This window comes from Microcaecilia unicolor, chromosome 1 (assembly GCF_901765095.1).
Source record: "Microcaecilia unicolor chromosome 1, aMicUni1.1, whole genome shotgun sequence".
Classification (NCBI taxonomy): Eukaryota; Metazoa; Chordata; class Amphibia; order Gymnophiona; family Siphonopidae; genus Microcaecilia; species Microcaecilia unicolor.
In genome coordinates, this window is record NC_044031.1 from 655,587,787 (window position 1) to 655,603,555 (window position 15,769).

General features: G+C 44.3%; 1 protein-coding gene across 1 annotated transcript in view; it reads right to left on the reverse strand.

Moving 5' to 3' along the window:
- The window catches only part of LOC115457017 (nucleoprotein TPR), a 146,252-nt gene that overhangs the window by 69,386 nt on the left and 61,097 nt on the right, over positions 1–15,769 (reverse strand). Inside the window, exons 17-20 of the mRNA XM_030186445.1 lie at positions 11,839–11,894; positions 8,527–8,635; positions 5,447–5,488; positions 2,035–2,166 (exon numbers count right to left, since the gene is read on the reverse strand). Coding sequence (XP_030042305.1) covers positions 2,035–2,166; positions 5,447–5,488; positions 8,527–8,635; positions 11,839–11,894 — 339 coding nt within the window. The remainder of the gene's footprint in view (positions 1–2,034; positions 2,167–5,446; positions 5,489–8,526; positions 8,636–11,838; positions 11,895–15,769) is intronic.

Sequence of the window (15,769 nt, forward strand, 5' to 3'; positions counted from 1 at the left end):
TGATTTTATATTGTGAGAAGCCTAGTGACCGGAAGAAGCCAAGAGCTCTGAGCAATTACAAAGAGAACACTGTCCCTTCCAGACCTCTAAACTACAAGTCCCAGAGTTCCAGTGGGGTTAGGGTCCACCCCTTAGTGGGGAGGGATCGTGTAAGCGACCGAGGAAGGAGGGAAGCATGTAACACCCAGAATTCTTTGCGACAGGAGAGAGAGCAGAGAGGGAAAAACTACAACTCCCAGCAGCAGGGTGGGGGAGGGGAAGATTGGGAGATCGAATCCAATCAAGAGAATGAGGATCAGCTGGGATATCAAGAAGAGTCTGAGTTAATGGACTGGGATAAAGGAGACACAATGGAGGAGAAGGGAGAGGCAGAGAGAATGGAGATCTCTGCGCTGGCTCAGGGACAGTGAGGAGTTGAGGTACTGTGAGCGATTACCAGGAGGGTGATGACTTTTACCTTTTTCATTTGCTCTGCAGGAGAAACTCTAGCCCAATCCAGACTTATGTGGGTGGTATCTGAGGATCTGAAGGCGACGAAACGGTGGCCGTAGCTAGAAGGTTGTTAGGCTGTATAGAGAGAGGTGTGACCAGCAGAAGAAAGGAGGTGTTGATGCCCCTGTATAAGTCATTGGTGAGGCCCCACCTAGAGTATTGTGTTCAGTTTTGGAGGCCGTACCTTGCGAAGGATGTAAAAAGAATTGAAGCGGTGCAAAGAAAAGCTACGAGAATGGTAAGGGATTTGCGTTACAAGACGTATGAGGAGAGACTTGATGACCTGAACATGTATACTCTGGAAGAAAGGAGAAACAGGGGTGATATGATACAGACGTTCAAATATTTGAAAAGTATTAATCCGCAAACGAACCTTTTCCGGAGGTGCGAAGGCGGTAGAATGAGAGGACATGAAATGAGATTGAAGGGGGGCAGACTCAAGAAAAATGTCAGGAAGTATTTTTTCACGGAGAGAGTGGTGGATGCTTGGAATGCCCTCCCGCGGGAGGTGGTGGAAATGAAAACGGTAACAGAATTCAAACACGCGTGGGATAAACATAAAGGAATCCTATTCAGAAGGAATGGATCCTAAGGAGCTTAGCCGAGATTGGGTGGCAGAGCCAGCCGGTAGTGGGAGGCGAGGATAGTGCCAGGCAGACTTATACGGTCTGTGCCCTGAAGAGGACAGGTACAAATCAAAGTAGGGTATACACAAAAAGTAGCACATATGAGTTTGTCTTGTTGGGCAGACTGGATGGACCATGCAGGTCTTTTTCTGCCGTCATTTACTATGTTACTATGGTTGCCTGGAGCTAGTTATCTGGCAAGTGAGGGAGGTGGGTCCTTTCTTCTCCAGTACAAGTTAGAGGGGAAGAAAAGTTAAGGATTGGACTGTGAAGAGGAAGGGGGGGAAAAGGTGCAGTGACTTGTGACCGACAGAAGGGAGAATAAGTTTGCAGCACTGTGAACAAAGGGAAATAAATCTGCAGAACTGTGAAAGAAGTACCTTGAGGTCAGAGCTCAGCAGAGTAATTGCCGTCAGCCCGGACTGTATGATGAAATAGCCGGGTACACTGAGGGGAGGAGGAGTTGGACAGACTTTTGGGATTGTTCACTTGAACTTTATAACTTTTGGACAAAATGGACATTTATTACGAGTCAGAGATGCATGAGAGACCGTTGTAAAGTGCCCAGCATGGAGATACCAGTGGACCTGAAAACCTAGAGGCGGTTCACAATATTTATTTGATTTTTATGATTATTCATTATTTATTATTGATATCATTGTTTGTTTTTAATTATATATGTTCAAATTACCAGCCCTACCCCTGACGCAGCCTGTTGAGGTGAAACATGGCCACATTGGGTGCTTCATTTGAATAAATTGCACTTTTCTAGATTTGCTGGTCTGCTTTGTTTTGCTTCTTATCACAATGATTATGCATGAAATAAATTTGCATATATTTACAAATCTCTCTCATGCATATTCTTTGTGCTACTCCTGAAAACCCGACTGGCTAGGGTTGAAAAGCACTGCTGTACCTGGTCCCTAGCAGATTCCAGCTCCTGCTGTTGTTCTTCCAGTTCCGAATCTCGTGTTTTCAACATGTCCCAAACCTTCTGTAGCTCTTCTCGGACCACAACTAATTCTGTATCCACTTCCTCCAATGAGGCCTGAAACAGAAAAAAAAAAAACCTTCTATTTGAGAGTTATCCAAACACTATAATGAATTTCAAATTATGCATTAGTTGGACCCTTCTACCCAAGAGTCAACAGGATACATTGCACAGTCCAGGTGAAGTGGCAGACCTGAATTATTGTCTTTCCTACAAACGCTAATCTGAAACGCTACTGACATGACATACCTTCAACTGCTAATCAAAATCTCTGCCAGCTCATGGCTGATTATTTAAAAGGGGGAGGGGTATTTGGATTTAGCGCACATCTTTTCAGTGGTAGCTCAGGGTGAAGTACATTCAGATTCCTTAGATATTTTCCTGTCACTAAGGACACAGTGTTGATATTCAAAGCAATGTAACTGGGCAGAGGAGGCTTCTGCCTGGTGAAATCACTTGTGCCTGGCTATCCACCAATATTCAGAGACACAGACAGCCCCACATTATCTGCAAGGGCAGTCCGGGCTGCAGAATCTGAATGAAGCCAACACTTATCTGGGCATTGATGATGTTTGAATAGCTAACTGCACAGACAGGACCACATAAAAAGCAGTCCTATCTTTGTCCAATTATCTATCCAGATACTGGCACTGAATAGTGGCCAATACCCGGGTAACTGCAGGGTAGTGGCCTCAAGAGTACTGCAGCAGGGCCGCAGAGAGACTAGGCCGGGTCCGGGGCAAGGCCGCCTCCGGGGCCCCGCCCCCGCTGCCAGCCCCTCTCCACCTGCCCCCCTCCGTCCACCACCAGGCCGGGCCCCCCTGAGTTCAAATCATAGCACTTCACCTTGACCTCGCTCCATGTGAAAGAAGCGTAGCAGCAGCAGTCTGCAGATCGCCTCCCTTCGGGCCTTCCCTCCCTGTGTCCCACCCTCGCGCAAGTTATGTCAGACGAGGGCGGGGCACAGGGAGGGAAGGCCCAAAGTTAGGCGATCTGCAGACTGCCGTTGCTGCGCTTCTTTCACATTGAGCGAGGTCGAGGTGAGGCACTATGATTTGAATTCAGGGGGGCCAGCCCGGTGGTGGATGGAAGGGGGTGGGTGAAGGGGACTGCGGCGCCGGGCCCCCCTTGGAGGCCCAGGCCCGGGGAATTTTGTCCCCCCTACCCCACCTCTCAGCGGCCCTGTACTGTAGTCTATCTTCTCTACCTCCCCCCGAAGAGCTTTGTCTCTCTCTTCTGAACCCTCGAAGAGCATCAGCCCCCTCTCTCCAGACCACTCCTGAAAATCATTGGCCTTCTCCCTCCTGGATTTCCTCAAAGAGCATTGTACCCCTCCAAAAAGACCAGCTCCCTTTCTCCCTCTCCAAAAGCAGTGTTTCCCCCAACATGAGCCAACCCTCCCCCCCACCCCGAGCATTGTGCTCTTCTTAAAAAGACTGCCCGATATTCAGCACTATTTAAGTAGCCAGGAACGGCTCCTGGCTGGTTAAATAACGCTTAACCAGTTATCCTTTAATATTCGTGGGAGATAGCCAGTTATCTCCCACTGAATATTCATAGTCAGCGCTTACTCCTAGATTCTTTATAGCCGCCTAGACATCCGTGCCGAAATCGGCATGGATTCTATAACAATGCAGCCAATTTAACAAACTTTAAAAATTAATGAGCACTGATAACAGCACTTAACAAGCAATAATGAGCACTAACTGATTAGAATTTAGGCGCACGACTTGCTAAGTATAATGATGTACGCTGAACTTCTAATGCGCACAGGCAAAAAGGGGCATGGTTATGGGTGGGGAAATGGGCATTTTGTGGGCGTTCTGAAATTTAGGTGCCTAGTTATAGAATATGGCCCACTGCACCTAAATCTACGCCCCACGATTTACACCATGTTTTCATTGGTGTAAATGGATGCGCATAGATTTAGGCGCTGAAATATCAAGTGCATTCTATAATTTGCACCTAAATTATGCTTTTAGCGCCGATTTTTTAGGTGCCATCTAGTCCTGCCTAATTATGCTCTCACCTATCCACCCTTAATTATTTGTTTGTCCTTGAGATAGTCTAAATCAGTGGTTACTTACTGCACATGTATTAATTTGCTTCTTGAACTTACTGTAATTTGTGTTATAATCTGTACATTATTATGTTTTATTCACTTTATTGTTTGTTTGTAAGCCGCATTGAACTTGAGTCTATTTTGAGTTAATGTGGGGTATAAATGTCATGAATAAATAAATAAATAACTAGCTCTGTTGCATGATATAGCCGACTGTCTGCTAATACTCAGTGTATCATTGACTTAGTTTGAGGGTCAAATTGGGTCGCTAAAATAGTAGGCCTCTCTATGGCTGGTTTCAACTTAACCGGCCAGCACTGAATATTGACTTGGCCAGTTAAGTTGAAACCGTCCAAAAAGAAACCAGATATTCAATGCCGGTCACTGGAAACGGCCTACCACTGAATATCCGAGCTCAGCGCTGACCGCGAGAGGCAACCTGGTTAACTCCCAGAGTCTGAATATCGGCCCTTGCGTTATGTGTTTACTCAGGTTCCCTTTGTTTAATATTACATTTTGATTAAAGATCAGTGTGACATGTATACAATAATGGTGGAAAGAAGAGGGGAAGGTATTTCACATCACTGTGAGTTTAGACTCATTGGTATTTTCTTTTCCTTTTTAACATTTTTTTAATTATGCATTTTCACAATTCTTCCATATATTAAACTTGACAAGAAAAATGGAGACACTAAACAGCTAAATAAAGAAAAAAAAAGAGCAATAACATAAGGAAAAAATACAATATCATTCAGCTTTCCATTATTAAAGTCCTCAGACAGAGAAGTGGAGCCACATCTAGGGAGATATCTAGGAAATAGTTTCATAGTGTTTTCTACTCTTCTTGAGCCTGGAAATTAAGGGCTTGGCATGCGTTAATGAGTTAAAGTGCATTAATGCAAGTTAAGTGCATGATTAGTAAACAGGCCACACTGAGAATAATAGACCTTATATTTAATGTGTGCTAAATTATGATAATTCACAATAGTGAATTGCCCATTGTTGCAGAGGGTGTTACTGTGTGTATAATGAAAGATACCGGGTGGGCGTGTCATTTAACATTTTGACCTGATTCTCTGAAAACCCCTTCTACTTTATTGTACTATACACTCAACCAAGGAAGTGGAGAAGAATTGGCTTTTCTTCAGTGATAAAATAATAATCTCCCAGTAAGCATTTGGAATTGAAACTCCATCTGAAACTTACTGCATGATTCTTTACCTGTTTACCACATTAATTATCTGTACTGATTCCAGTGAGATGATAACATTTTACCTTGATATCTCCAGGTTTTTTACATTTCATATCTTCTAATTCCTAAAAGGAAGAACAAAGGAGTTTATTCAGTCTCCAGGTCTCTGAAGGCACAAATACATTCGCCTTCACCCAGCCAGTAAGGGGTGCATTATACAAATGCAATACACACCTAGAGGAATATGTTAAATTCTCAATTATACCCAGCACTTCTCAGTCTGGTAACTCACTTTACACCGGTCTGCCTTTGAGTTCTCTCAAGCGTGTGCGACTGGTTCAATCCACTGATGTTCATCTGCTTCATAACTCTAGATCTTTTGATCATGTCACCCTACTCCTTAACGCTGGCTACCAGTCTCCTTAGGGAAAAGAAGGGAGTGGGAAATGGACCAGGCTGACCAGGAACAAACGAGGAGACTTCACCAATAAACGTTATACCAGCATCTGAAGTCTCCTCGTTTGCTCCTGGTCAGCCCGGTCCATTTCTCACTTCCTTCTTTTCCCTGTCGCTTCACTGTGGGATCTCAGTGTTCCTCCATCTTGGCGGACCTTCACCGTACCGCTCCCCTTACACATTCAGTTTAAAATCCTGATTCTAGTCTTCAAAGGCCACCTCCCCAACTTTACCTCCCCCCTTACTCTGTTATCTGCCTTGACATCACATGTACCGTATTTTTACGCATATAACTTGACAACATATATAATGCACACATGGAGTGGAGGAGTGGCCAAGTGGTTAGGGTGGTGGACTTTGGTCCTGAGGAGCTGAGTTTGATTCCCACTTTAGGCACAGGCAGCTCCTTGTGACTCTGGGCAAGTCACTTAACCCTCCATTGCCCCATGTAAGCTGCATTGAGCCTGCCATGAGTGGGAAAGCACGGGGTACAAATGTAACAAAAATAAATATTGCACAATGGTGGTACAATTAGAAGATTTTGAATGATGATCACAATGTATTTGAATATGGGATCAACATACAAGAGAGATATGGTGGTTTACCAGACTAACTGAGTTTATAAACTAACAGTAAAATTTTGTAAATGATACAGTGAGACAAGGGAAGCCAACAGTGGAGGAATAGCCTAATGGTTAGTGCAGTGGGCTTTGAGCCTGGCAACCTGGGTTCAATTCCCACTGCAGCTCCTTGTGAACTTGGGCACGTCACTTAACCTTCCATTGCCCCAGGTACACAAAAAAACAACAACTTAGAATGTGAGCCCTCTGTGGACAGAGAAAGTACCTGCACATGACATGTACAGCACTGCATCTGTCTAGTAGCACTATAGAAATGATTAGTAGTAGTAAGCCAGTGGGCTGTTTTCAAAAATGAAGTAACATGGTCAAATTTCTTTTCTCCCGTAATAAATTTGAGAGCGGTATTTTGAACTATTTGTAGGTGCCTGATATCATTTCTTCTGAGACCAAGGTATAATGACTTTCAATAATCAAGTTTGCTAATGACAAAGGAAGTATATTTAGCGCTGGTGGGTCAAGGAAAGAGCAGATTGATAGAATTTGGTGAATACTAGTGCAAGTACACAGTTAAGCACCTAATTTTAGGCGCAAGTACTCACTCTGCTAAATGACTGGTGTAAATGCCAAACCAAACCTGGAGCTCATCCCCTTGGAATCTTGGCATTTTGTGGCATGTAGACGTGAAGTTAGTGGAAATGTAAACTGGAATTTACACATGTGTGTGATTCTGCTCTATCTCATGAATTTGTTTTTATTTCACAGCAGATGCTGTCTGTGAAGACGTGATTGACCCCTGAGGCAGGCATTGTTTCATGCCAAAACATGGTCCATGTCGGGTCATCAATAAAGCTGACTTGTTCCATTCTTGAGAGATCTTTGTGCTTCTTTTTGGGCTATCACTAACTGGGAACCACAATTTATTTGTCTAGATGCAGCATGCTGAGCTCTAGCTATATAATAACATCTTATGAGCGCTTCAGAATAATGCCCTCAATCGTATTATAAATTTATCAGTAATAGAATCATGTAGAAAATACTGCTCAATAAATATTACTGAATGTTATCTCTTCGGAGTTTTACAAGTGGACCCAAAGATTCATCAATCACCATCACACTGTTTTATGTGTGGTTTCTTAATATATATCCATTTTTCTTAGGGTTTTTTTTATAAAAAAAATTTTCTTTTCTCAATTTTATAAATAGTTCATAACAGGTGAGAGGTACAATAGTATAACAGCTTGTATCAGTTTCTTTAAAGCTGAAGTAGAGGAGTGTGGTAGCCGTGTTAGTCCACTCTTAAGGTTATCAATAGAAATCAAACAAAATAAAACATGGAAAAGAAAATAAGATGATACCTTTTTTTATTGGACATAACTTAATACATTTCTTGATTAGCTTTCGAAGGTGAAGAAGGGCAACCTTCGAAAGCTAATCAAGAAATGTATTAAGTTATGTCCAATAAAAAAGGTATCATCTTATTTTCTTTTCCATGTTTTATTTTGTTTGATTTCTATTGATAACCTTTAAAGCTGAAAAAATAGGGCAATGCACCAACACATGTTTCGCCGTCAAGGCTTTTTCAAGGTATATCCCTAAAACATATCAAAGAAAACCCAAGAAACTGTCAGACCTTAATACAGAAAACAATTCTGCCAGTGGGGGAGGTGCTGTTTTACCATCACATTTTCAATAGTGAGGAGAACAGACAAACTGTGAAGGACTCCAGGGAACCTGCCTATCCTTAATACTTGAAAGCGCAATATTGAAGCACTATCTCCCACTGGCAGCAATGCAGTTGGAAGAACTCTCACTCAGCTTAAAGGGAACAGTGAATACCTCAGGGCTTTTTTTGAGGGGGTACTTGGGGGTACTGAGTACCGGCACTTTTTCCATTGTCTGCTAAAATTTACCCCTGGTCCCCAATTTTTAATGAAATAGCTCAGGCTCTACACGACAATTCTACCTTGTCATAGATTCTGTGTTTGGTTGCAGGGAACCTGGCTATTGTGGGGTGGGTCCCTCAGTGATCATCTCACCCCTGAAATGTGGCTTGGCATTTGAGTACCGGCACCTTTTTTGCTAGAAAAAAGAACTGGAATACATCTACAATCGTATCTGCTTCTCACCTCTGTCAGAGTCAATATCACACTTTCTTTTTCCTTCTGTGATGCTTTTTCCGTTTCAAGTTGATGCTGCAATTTCTTCACCTCTGACTGTTTCCCTTTGGGTCCTGACCTGAGGGACAGAGATCAAAGAGGTTGAGATTTTGTACTGCTTTCAGGCAGTTCGAGAAAGATTTAAAGACATTTTTTTTCTTCAGGCTTTTAATGTCTGATGATTTTGAGGTCTCAACAGTGCAGGCGCAGTTGTATTAGAATTCATTTCTTCTATATTTTATGTTGTTTATTTGTTTCTAATTATGATTGTTTTGCTGTAAACCACTTAGTATTTAGGCGGGGTATACATTAAAAAAAAACATGTAAGGGATCAAAGATCGTATCGGACATTATCAAACCCTTCTACCAGCTTGACAGAATTTTATCTCCCCTCTCCCATTATAACATCTTTTGTACTTGTCCCCTATCGGTCTTGGCAAACGCCTTTATGGTATTGTGTAAGCCACATTGAGCCTGCAAATATGTGGGAAAATGTGGGATACAAATGTAACAAATAAATAAATAAATAAATAATTTAATAAGGTGGTGTCTAGTTTTAGGTGTGAACAATACACTCAAATGTCAATATTTTAATAAGTTACATACATAAATGGCAACACATGAGTGTAAATGACCTCATAAAATACCGACCTGTGTAAAAGTTATGTACTTTTGCTTTGGGTGTGCTGAGGGCAGAGTTTGATTGGAGCATCAGTGACATGCTATATGAGGTGGAGATGAGGACTGTATCTGAATTCATAAAAGCACGTGACAAATCCAGAGAATATTATAGGGTAGGGATTGCAGAGTTGAGCAGTTGGTGTGAATGGGTCATGGATCATGGTCATGGGTCAATTCACTAATCAAAGTTTAAAGGGACGGATCTGGTTCCAGTCTCATCAGACTACTCAGCGTACTAGTTTTGTAAGAAATGGGCAATCATCCAACTTGTCATCATTATAGAAGAAAGCTTTGCTTCTTCCCAGAAATCATCACTCCATTGACTGACCCCTGATGCAGGCGCTGTGTGCCAAAACACGGCCCGTGTCACATCATTTAGGAAGGATTTGATGTTCAAGGTGTACGAATAAAGAAATTGTGTCCCGATTTTGAAGGCTCCTGGTGCTTTTCTTTGATATTTGGACTTGCTCTGTACTTTGGACCCTCTCTGTGCAAACTTTTTTCAATGGCAGAACCCCTAAAATATTTTTTTCATAAACTAAGGATGGAGGAACGCCCCCCCAAGTCCCATCCAGCTTCTGCTCCCCTCCCCTCCACCTCTTGAGTCTCATCTCTCTTTCTTCCTGCCCTCCCCCGTACTCCAGCATCTTGAGTCTCTCTCCCCTCTCCCTACCCCAGGTCCAATGTTTCTCCCTTTCTCTTCTCTCCTTCCCACCACTCTACCCTTGATTCAACATTTCCCATTCTCTCTCAGATCGCCACACTCTCAATCCAGCATCTCTCCCCTTCCCCTGACTACCTCATGCTGCTTTGAGGGGCCTACCTTTGATTTAGTTTAGCCAAAGAAGTCCATGCCCGTGCTGCCTGAGCAGTGAGGAAGTCAGCAGCATGCGACAGCTGCCGAAGCTGGCACTCCCACACATGCTTAATTCATGCAACCGAACTGAGCATATGCAGAAGTGCCGGCATTGACGGCTGAAGCATGCCACCAAATTCCTCACTTGTAGAACCCCTGAAAAGAGTTTGTGGAATCCTAGTCTTCGGCAGAATCCAGTTTGGGAATCACTTCTATAAAAGAAAGTAGGCACCTATTTTCCTGTCTAGAATAGGCTCCGAATAGGTGCCTGCTAGGATGGTAATTCCATAAGTGGGTGCCTCACTGATGCAGTGCAGGGAGCCCCTAATATACAATGACATCTGGGCCCCCAAATTCTGTTCCACAATACTAGGATAAGTTGACATTGGTGCCAAAACTTTATGCACCACACAGTTGCACTAGCCATAGCTCAGGTGTAACTGCAGGTGGGTAAAATGAGGCAAGGGCACACATGACTTACAGTGTTATATAAATTACATGTGTAAGTGGGAGACACGCCTATGCCCCACCCCATGCTCCCTTGGATTTACATGCCGTAACCCTTACGCTCACCCTTATAGAATAACACTTAGGCCAGTTACAGATGTAGGTGATATTTTCCCAGCATTTAGACATGCAAAGGGACATGTAAATGCAGGCATAAATTTATATAATATAGGTGCCCTTTTATATAATTGTACTCACACCAGTGGCATAGCTATGGGGGCCAGAGGCCTGAGCCCCCCCCCCCCAAATGGATCCAGGGCCCCTGGTTTGGCTGGTGGGGGTGCCAGCTGAAGTATTTCTAGAGTGCTGCTCTCCTTACAATGCCTGCCCTGCTTCCCTCTCATCACATGTTTGGTTTTAATGAAATTGAACATGCATTCTTGTCACATGCTCAATTTCATTAAAATCGAGCATGCATAATGTGAGGGGAAGCAGGGCAGGCAATGTAAGGACAGCATTGCTGGAGATATGCTTCAGCTGGCAGGGGTTTGGGACCCCACATGTGGCATTGTGGTGCGGGGGGGGGGGGGGAGTGGCAAGGAGGCGGGCCAAAATGTTCCTCCTCACTTTGGGATCTGGATCCCTCCCCACTTCAAGGTCTAGGTAAGCCCCTGACTCACACCCCCTCATTCTATAACAGAGCAACACTCAGGGCCAGATGCACTAACTCAACGGAAAGAGCCGTTCCCTTACTGATCCCTTAGCGAATTGGAAAAAAACGGGCATGCATGAAGGAAATCGCATGCAAATGAGCTGCTCACTGTTAGCTCATTTGCACGCGATTTCAGGCGCCTAAAAATCATTGCGGAAAATTTTACACTCTGAGCGCTAATCTATAAAGGGTTTGCTTCCTTTTTAAACTAGCACTTACGGCATAAATCAAGCCTAACTGCTAAAAGCAGGCATAAATGCCAGTGCCTAAATTACGTGCAATTCAGCTGAATTCTATATTTACATGTGTAAATGCCCCTAGCCATGCCCTCAAAATTTAAGTGCATTAGGATTGATGCGCGGACCGTTATTGAATATGATCCATGCGTATATCCCAATTAAGGCCAATTAACACCAATAATTGGTTGTTAGCCAATTATCAGTGCTGATTGGCTTGCTAAGCAATTAAGTTATATGCGCAAATCAGATATGCGTGCTGATTTGTGTGCGCAACTTTAGTCACCGTTTATAGAATCTAGGGGGTAAAGTGTAAAACTTGAAGACTAGCCTGGAATTTCAGAACACACCTTTCCAAAGCAGATGGAGAGAGATCGATTCCCATTCCAGCAGCTCCAGGATTACTCTGAGAAGGAAGGAAATGCCAAAGTTAGAAGCCAGCAACCCATCGCAGGAATATCGCACAGCTGCTCCTTAGAGCACACCTCCAAGGTAAGAATCACAGAACAAACCTGAGCTCCTACAACTATATATCATGAGATGGTTGTTATAAAACTACAATTATTCTAGAACTGAAGGTATATAGAATTGACAAGTGCCCAACTGATGCACAGGTTACCTTACAAAGAAATGACAGGGGTTCAGATCAGTGGCGTAGCTACGTGGGGCCACGGGGGCCTGGGCTCCCGTAGATTTGGCCCTGGATCCCCCTGCATGTGAACCTCTCGACCCCCCTCCTGCCGCCAACCCTCCCCCACCGCCACCGTCGCCGCCGTGGGCTACATTTGCTGGCAGGGGATCCCCAACCCCCCCCCCCCAGCCGAGGTCTTCTTCTTCCGGCGCAAGGCTTCGTTCTGTTTCTGAGTCTGACGTCCTGGATGTCAGACTCAGAAACAGAACGAAGCCTTGTGCCGGAAGAAGAGGACCTTGGCTGGCGGGGATTGGGGTCCCCTGCCAGCAAAGGTAGGTGACGGCGGCAGCAGGGGAGGGTTATCGGCGGGGGGGGGGGGGGTCAAAGTTGTTGTTGGTGGTGGTGGTGGTGGGTGGGGGGGGGGTAGGCGGTGCCGGGAGGGGGGCTAAAATGTGCCCCCTCACCTCGGGCTCTGGACCCCCCTCCCGCTGAAGTCTGGCTACGCCGCTGGTTCAGATACCATGGTTGTGCAGGATGGTTGCCTTGATTTCTTTCACACTTTCCCTCAACCCCTAAAGCATGCCCTGCCTGACACAATTACATTTCAGCAACAAGAGTGCCTGCTGCAGGGGATGACAGTCATATCAGGGTTGCAATTAGAGGTAAGCAAATGGGGCATCTGCCCAGGTCACAAAGGGGGAAATTCTATATATGGTAACTACAAAAATTGGTGCTGAAATCAGTGCTGACTAAGCATAATTCTATAATCGGTGCCTAGATTTATGTGCCGATTATAGCATATGCCTAGTTGATAGTTCAGTGCCTAAATCTACACGCATCCATTTACACCAACGAAAATGTGGCATAAATCCCAGCATGTAGATTTAGGCGCATTGGGCCATATTCTATAACTAGGCACATAAATTTTGGAACGCCCACAGAACGCCCATTTTGCCAACTATAACCATGCCCCTTTTTGCCTGCGAGCATTAGAAGTTCAGCACACATCGTTATAGTTAGTGAGTTGTGCGCCTAAATTCTAATCGGTGCCAATTAGTGCTCATCATTGCTTGTTAAGTGCTGCTATCAGCGCTCATTAGCTTGTTAAGTTTGTTAAATTACATGCATTGTTATGGAACCCATGCCAATTTTGGTGCCAATCTCTAGGCACACTATATAGAATCTGGGGGAAAGCCCTTACTGGTAGAAAATTAACATGTTTAAGAATGGACTGGCAGCAAAAAAAAAAAAAAATAAAGTTCTGCTCGCCTCCTCTTTCCAGATTGAAGTGAAAGAGGGATGGAGGAGTGGAGATTAGAGTGGCAGGAATTGAAGAAGGGAGGAGTGGGGGTAGGAGAGGGAAGGAGGAATGGAGATTAGAATGGCGGGAATGGAAGAAAGGAGAAGTGGTAATTAAACTCTGGAATACGTTGCCAGAGAATGTGGTAAAGGCAGTTAGCTTAGCGGAGTTTTAAAAAGGTTTGGACGGCTTCCTAAAGGAAAAGTCCATAGACCGTTATTAAATGGACTTGAGGAAAATCCACTATTTCTGGGATAAGCAGTATAAAATGTTTTGTACATTTTTGAGATCTTGCCGGGTATTTGTGACCTGGATTGGCCACTGTTGGAAACAGGATGCTGGGCTCGATGGGCCTTTGGTCTTTCCCAGTATGGCAATACTTATGTACTTATGTGGTGACAGGAGAGGGAAGGAGGACTGGGCATTAGAGTGGAGGGAATGGAAGAAAGGAGGAATGGGGGCAGAAGAGGAAAGTAGGACTGGGAATTAGAGCGGTAGGAATTGAAGAAGGGAGGAGAGGGGGAAGGGAAAGGAAGTAGGACTGGGAATTACAGTGGAGGAAATGGAAGAAGAGAGAAGTGAGGGCAGGAGAGAGAAGGGGGCACAAAAATGCTTGTCTACCTCAGGCACTAAAATCCATAGCTCCAGTTCTGGGCGATACAAATCCCATATACATTTTTGTATTTTTGTATTGTTATATTGTAGATTACTGCGCCCTGAAGCCTGTGGAGGGTGAAACCAGCTGGAGCCCGATATGACCATGGTGGTGGACATACTGAGTCAGAGGCTGGATCATTGAATTTTATGCATGTTATCAACATTACTGAAGAGTGTTTCAGTGGAAGTCTGACATTTGTTGGAGTGATAGATGTTCTTGATGATTTTGTTGAAGATCTTTATAAGATAAGTTTATAATGTTGAATGACTCAGAGTTTTTAGACCAATCATATCAGTTGAGAACAGTGGACATCACTTGTTAATGTTCCTTGCTTTGTGAAATCGGGCGGTTAAAAAGACGGCAACACCATTTGTTTCATCTCAGCGGACAGCATGTTCATTCACTGCATATAAAGAGTAAGCCATATAACTCTGTGATTTATCCTACATGAAGAGAAGTTCCTTTTTTTTAAATTATTCTGGTTTTTTTTTTTACTATGCTGGCTCTTTATGTTTTAGGTGACAGCTGGACTGGATCTCCTGAAGAAACCTCAGTGAAACGGGTGCCTGTAGAGATCCCATTCATTTATAGATATGCAATCCAACTCACTCATGGATATGGCCAAGAGTTACTGAAAAGTTTCAGACTTTTGTCATTTTTTTTTGGCTGCTTTCAATTGAAATTTATTAAGTGCATTATTAAGCACTTCAAAAATAAGAAAAAAGCCCAGTAGGATTCAAAATAATGTCTCAGTGAAATGAGTTGAATCTTAGTACAATAACAGGCTTATTTTCGAAAGAGAAGGGCGCCCATCTTTCGACACAAATCGGGAGATGGGCGTCCTTCTCCCAGGGTCGCCCAAATCGGCATAATCGAAAGCCGATTTTGGGCGTCCTCAACTGCTTTCCGTCACAGGGATGACCAAAGTTCACGGGGGCATGTTGGAAATGTAGCGAAGGCAGGACTGGGGCGTGCCTAACACATAGGCATCCTCAACCGATAATAGAAAAAATAAGGGCGTCCCTGATGAGCACTTGGGCGACTTTACTTGGTCCAGTTTTTCTTACGACCAAGCCTCAAAAAGGTGCCAAAACTGACCAGATGACCACTGGAAGGAATCGGGGATGACCTCCCCTTATTCCCCCAGTGGTTACCAACCCCCTCCCACCCTTAAAAAACTTTTTGCCAGCCTTTATGCCAGCCTCAAATGTCATACCCAGCTCCATGACAGCAGTATGCAGGTCCCTGGAGCAGTTTTAGTGGGTACAGTGCACTTCAGGCAGGCGGACCCAGGCACATCACCCCCTACCTGTTACCCTTGTGGTGATAAATGTGAGTTCTTCAAAACCCTCCACATCTAGGTGCCCCCCTTCACCCCTTAGGGCTATGGTAGTTGTGTACAGTTGTGGTGAGTGGGTTTTTGGGAGGGGGGTTGAGGGGATCAGCATACAAGGTAAGGGAGCTATGCACCTGGGAGCAATTTCTGAAGTCCACTGCAGTGCCCCATAGGGTGCCTGGTTGGTGTCCTGGCATTTGAGGGGGACCAGTGCACTACGAATGCTGGCTCCTCCCATGACCAAATGGCTTGGATTTGGTCGTTTCTGAGATGGGCGTCCTCAGTTTCCATTATCGGCGAAAATCAAGGACGAGCATCTCTAAGGATGACCATCTCTAAGGTCAACCTAAATTTCG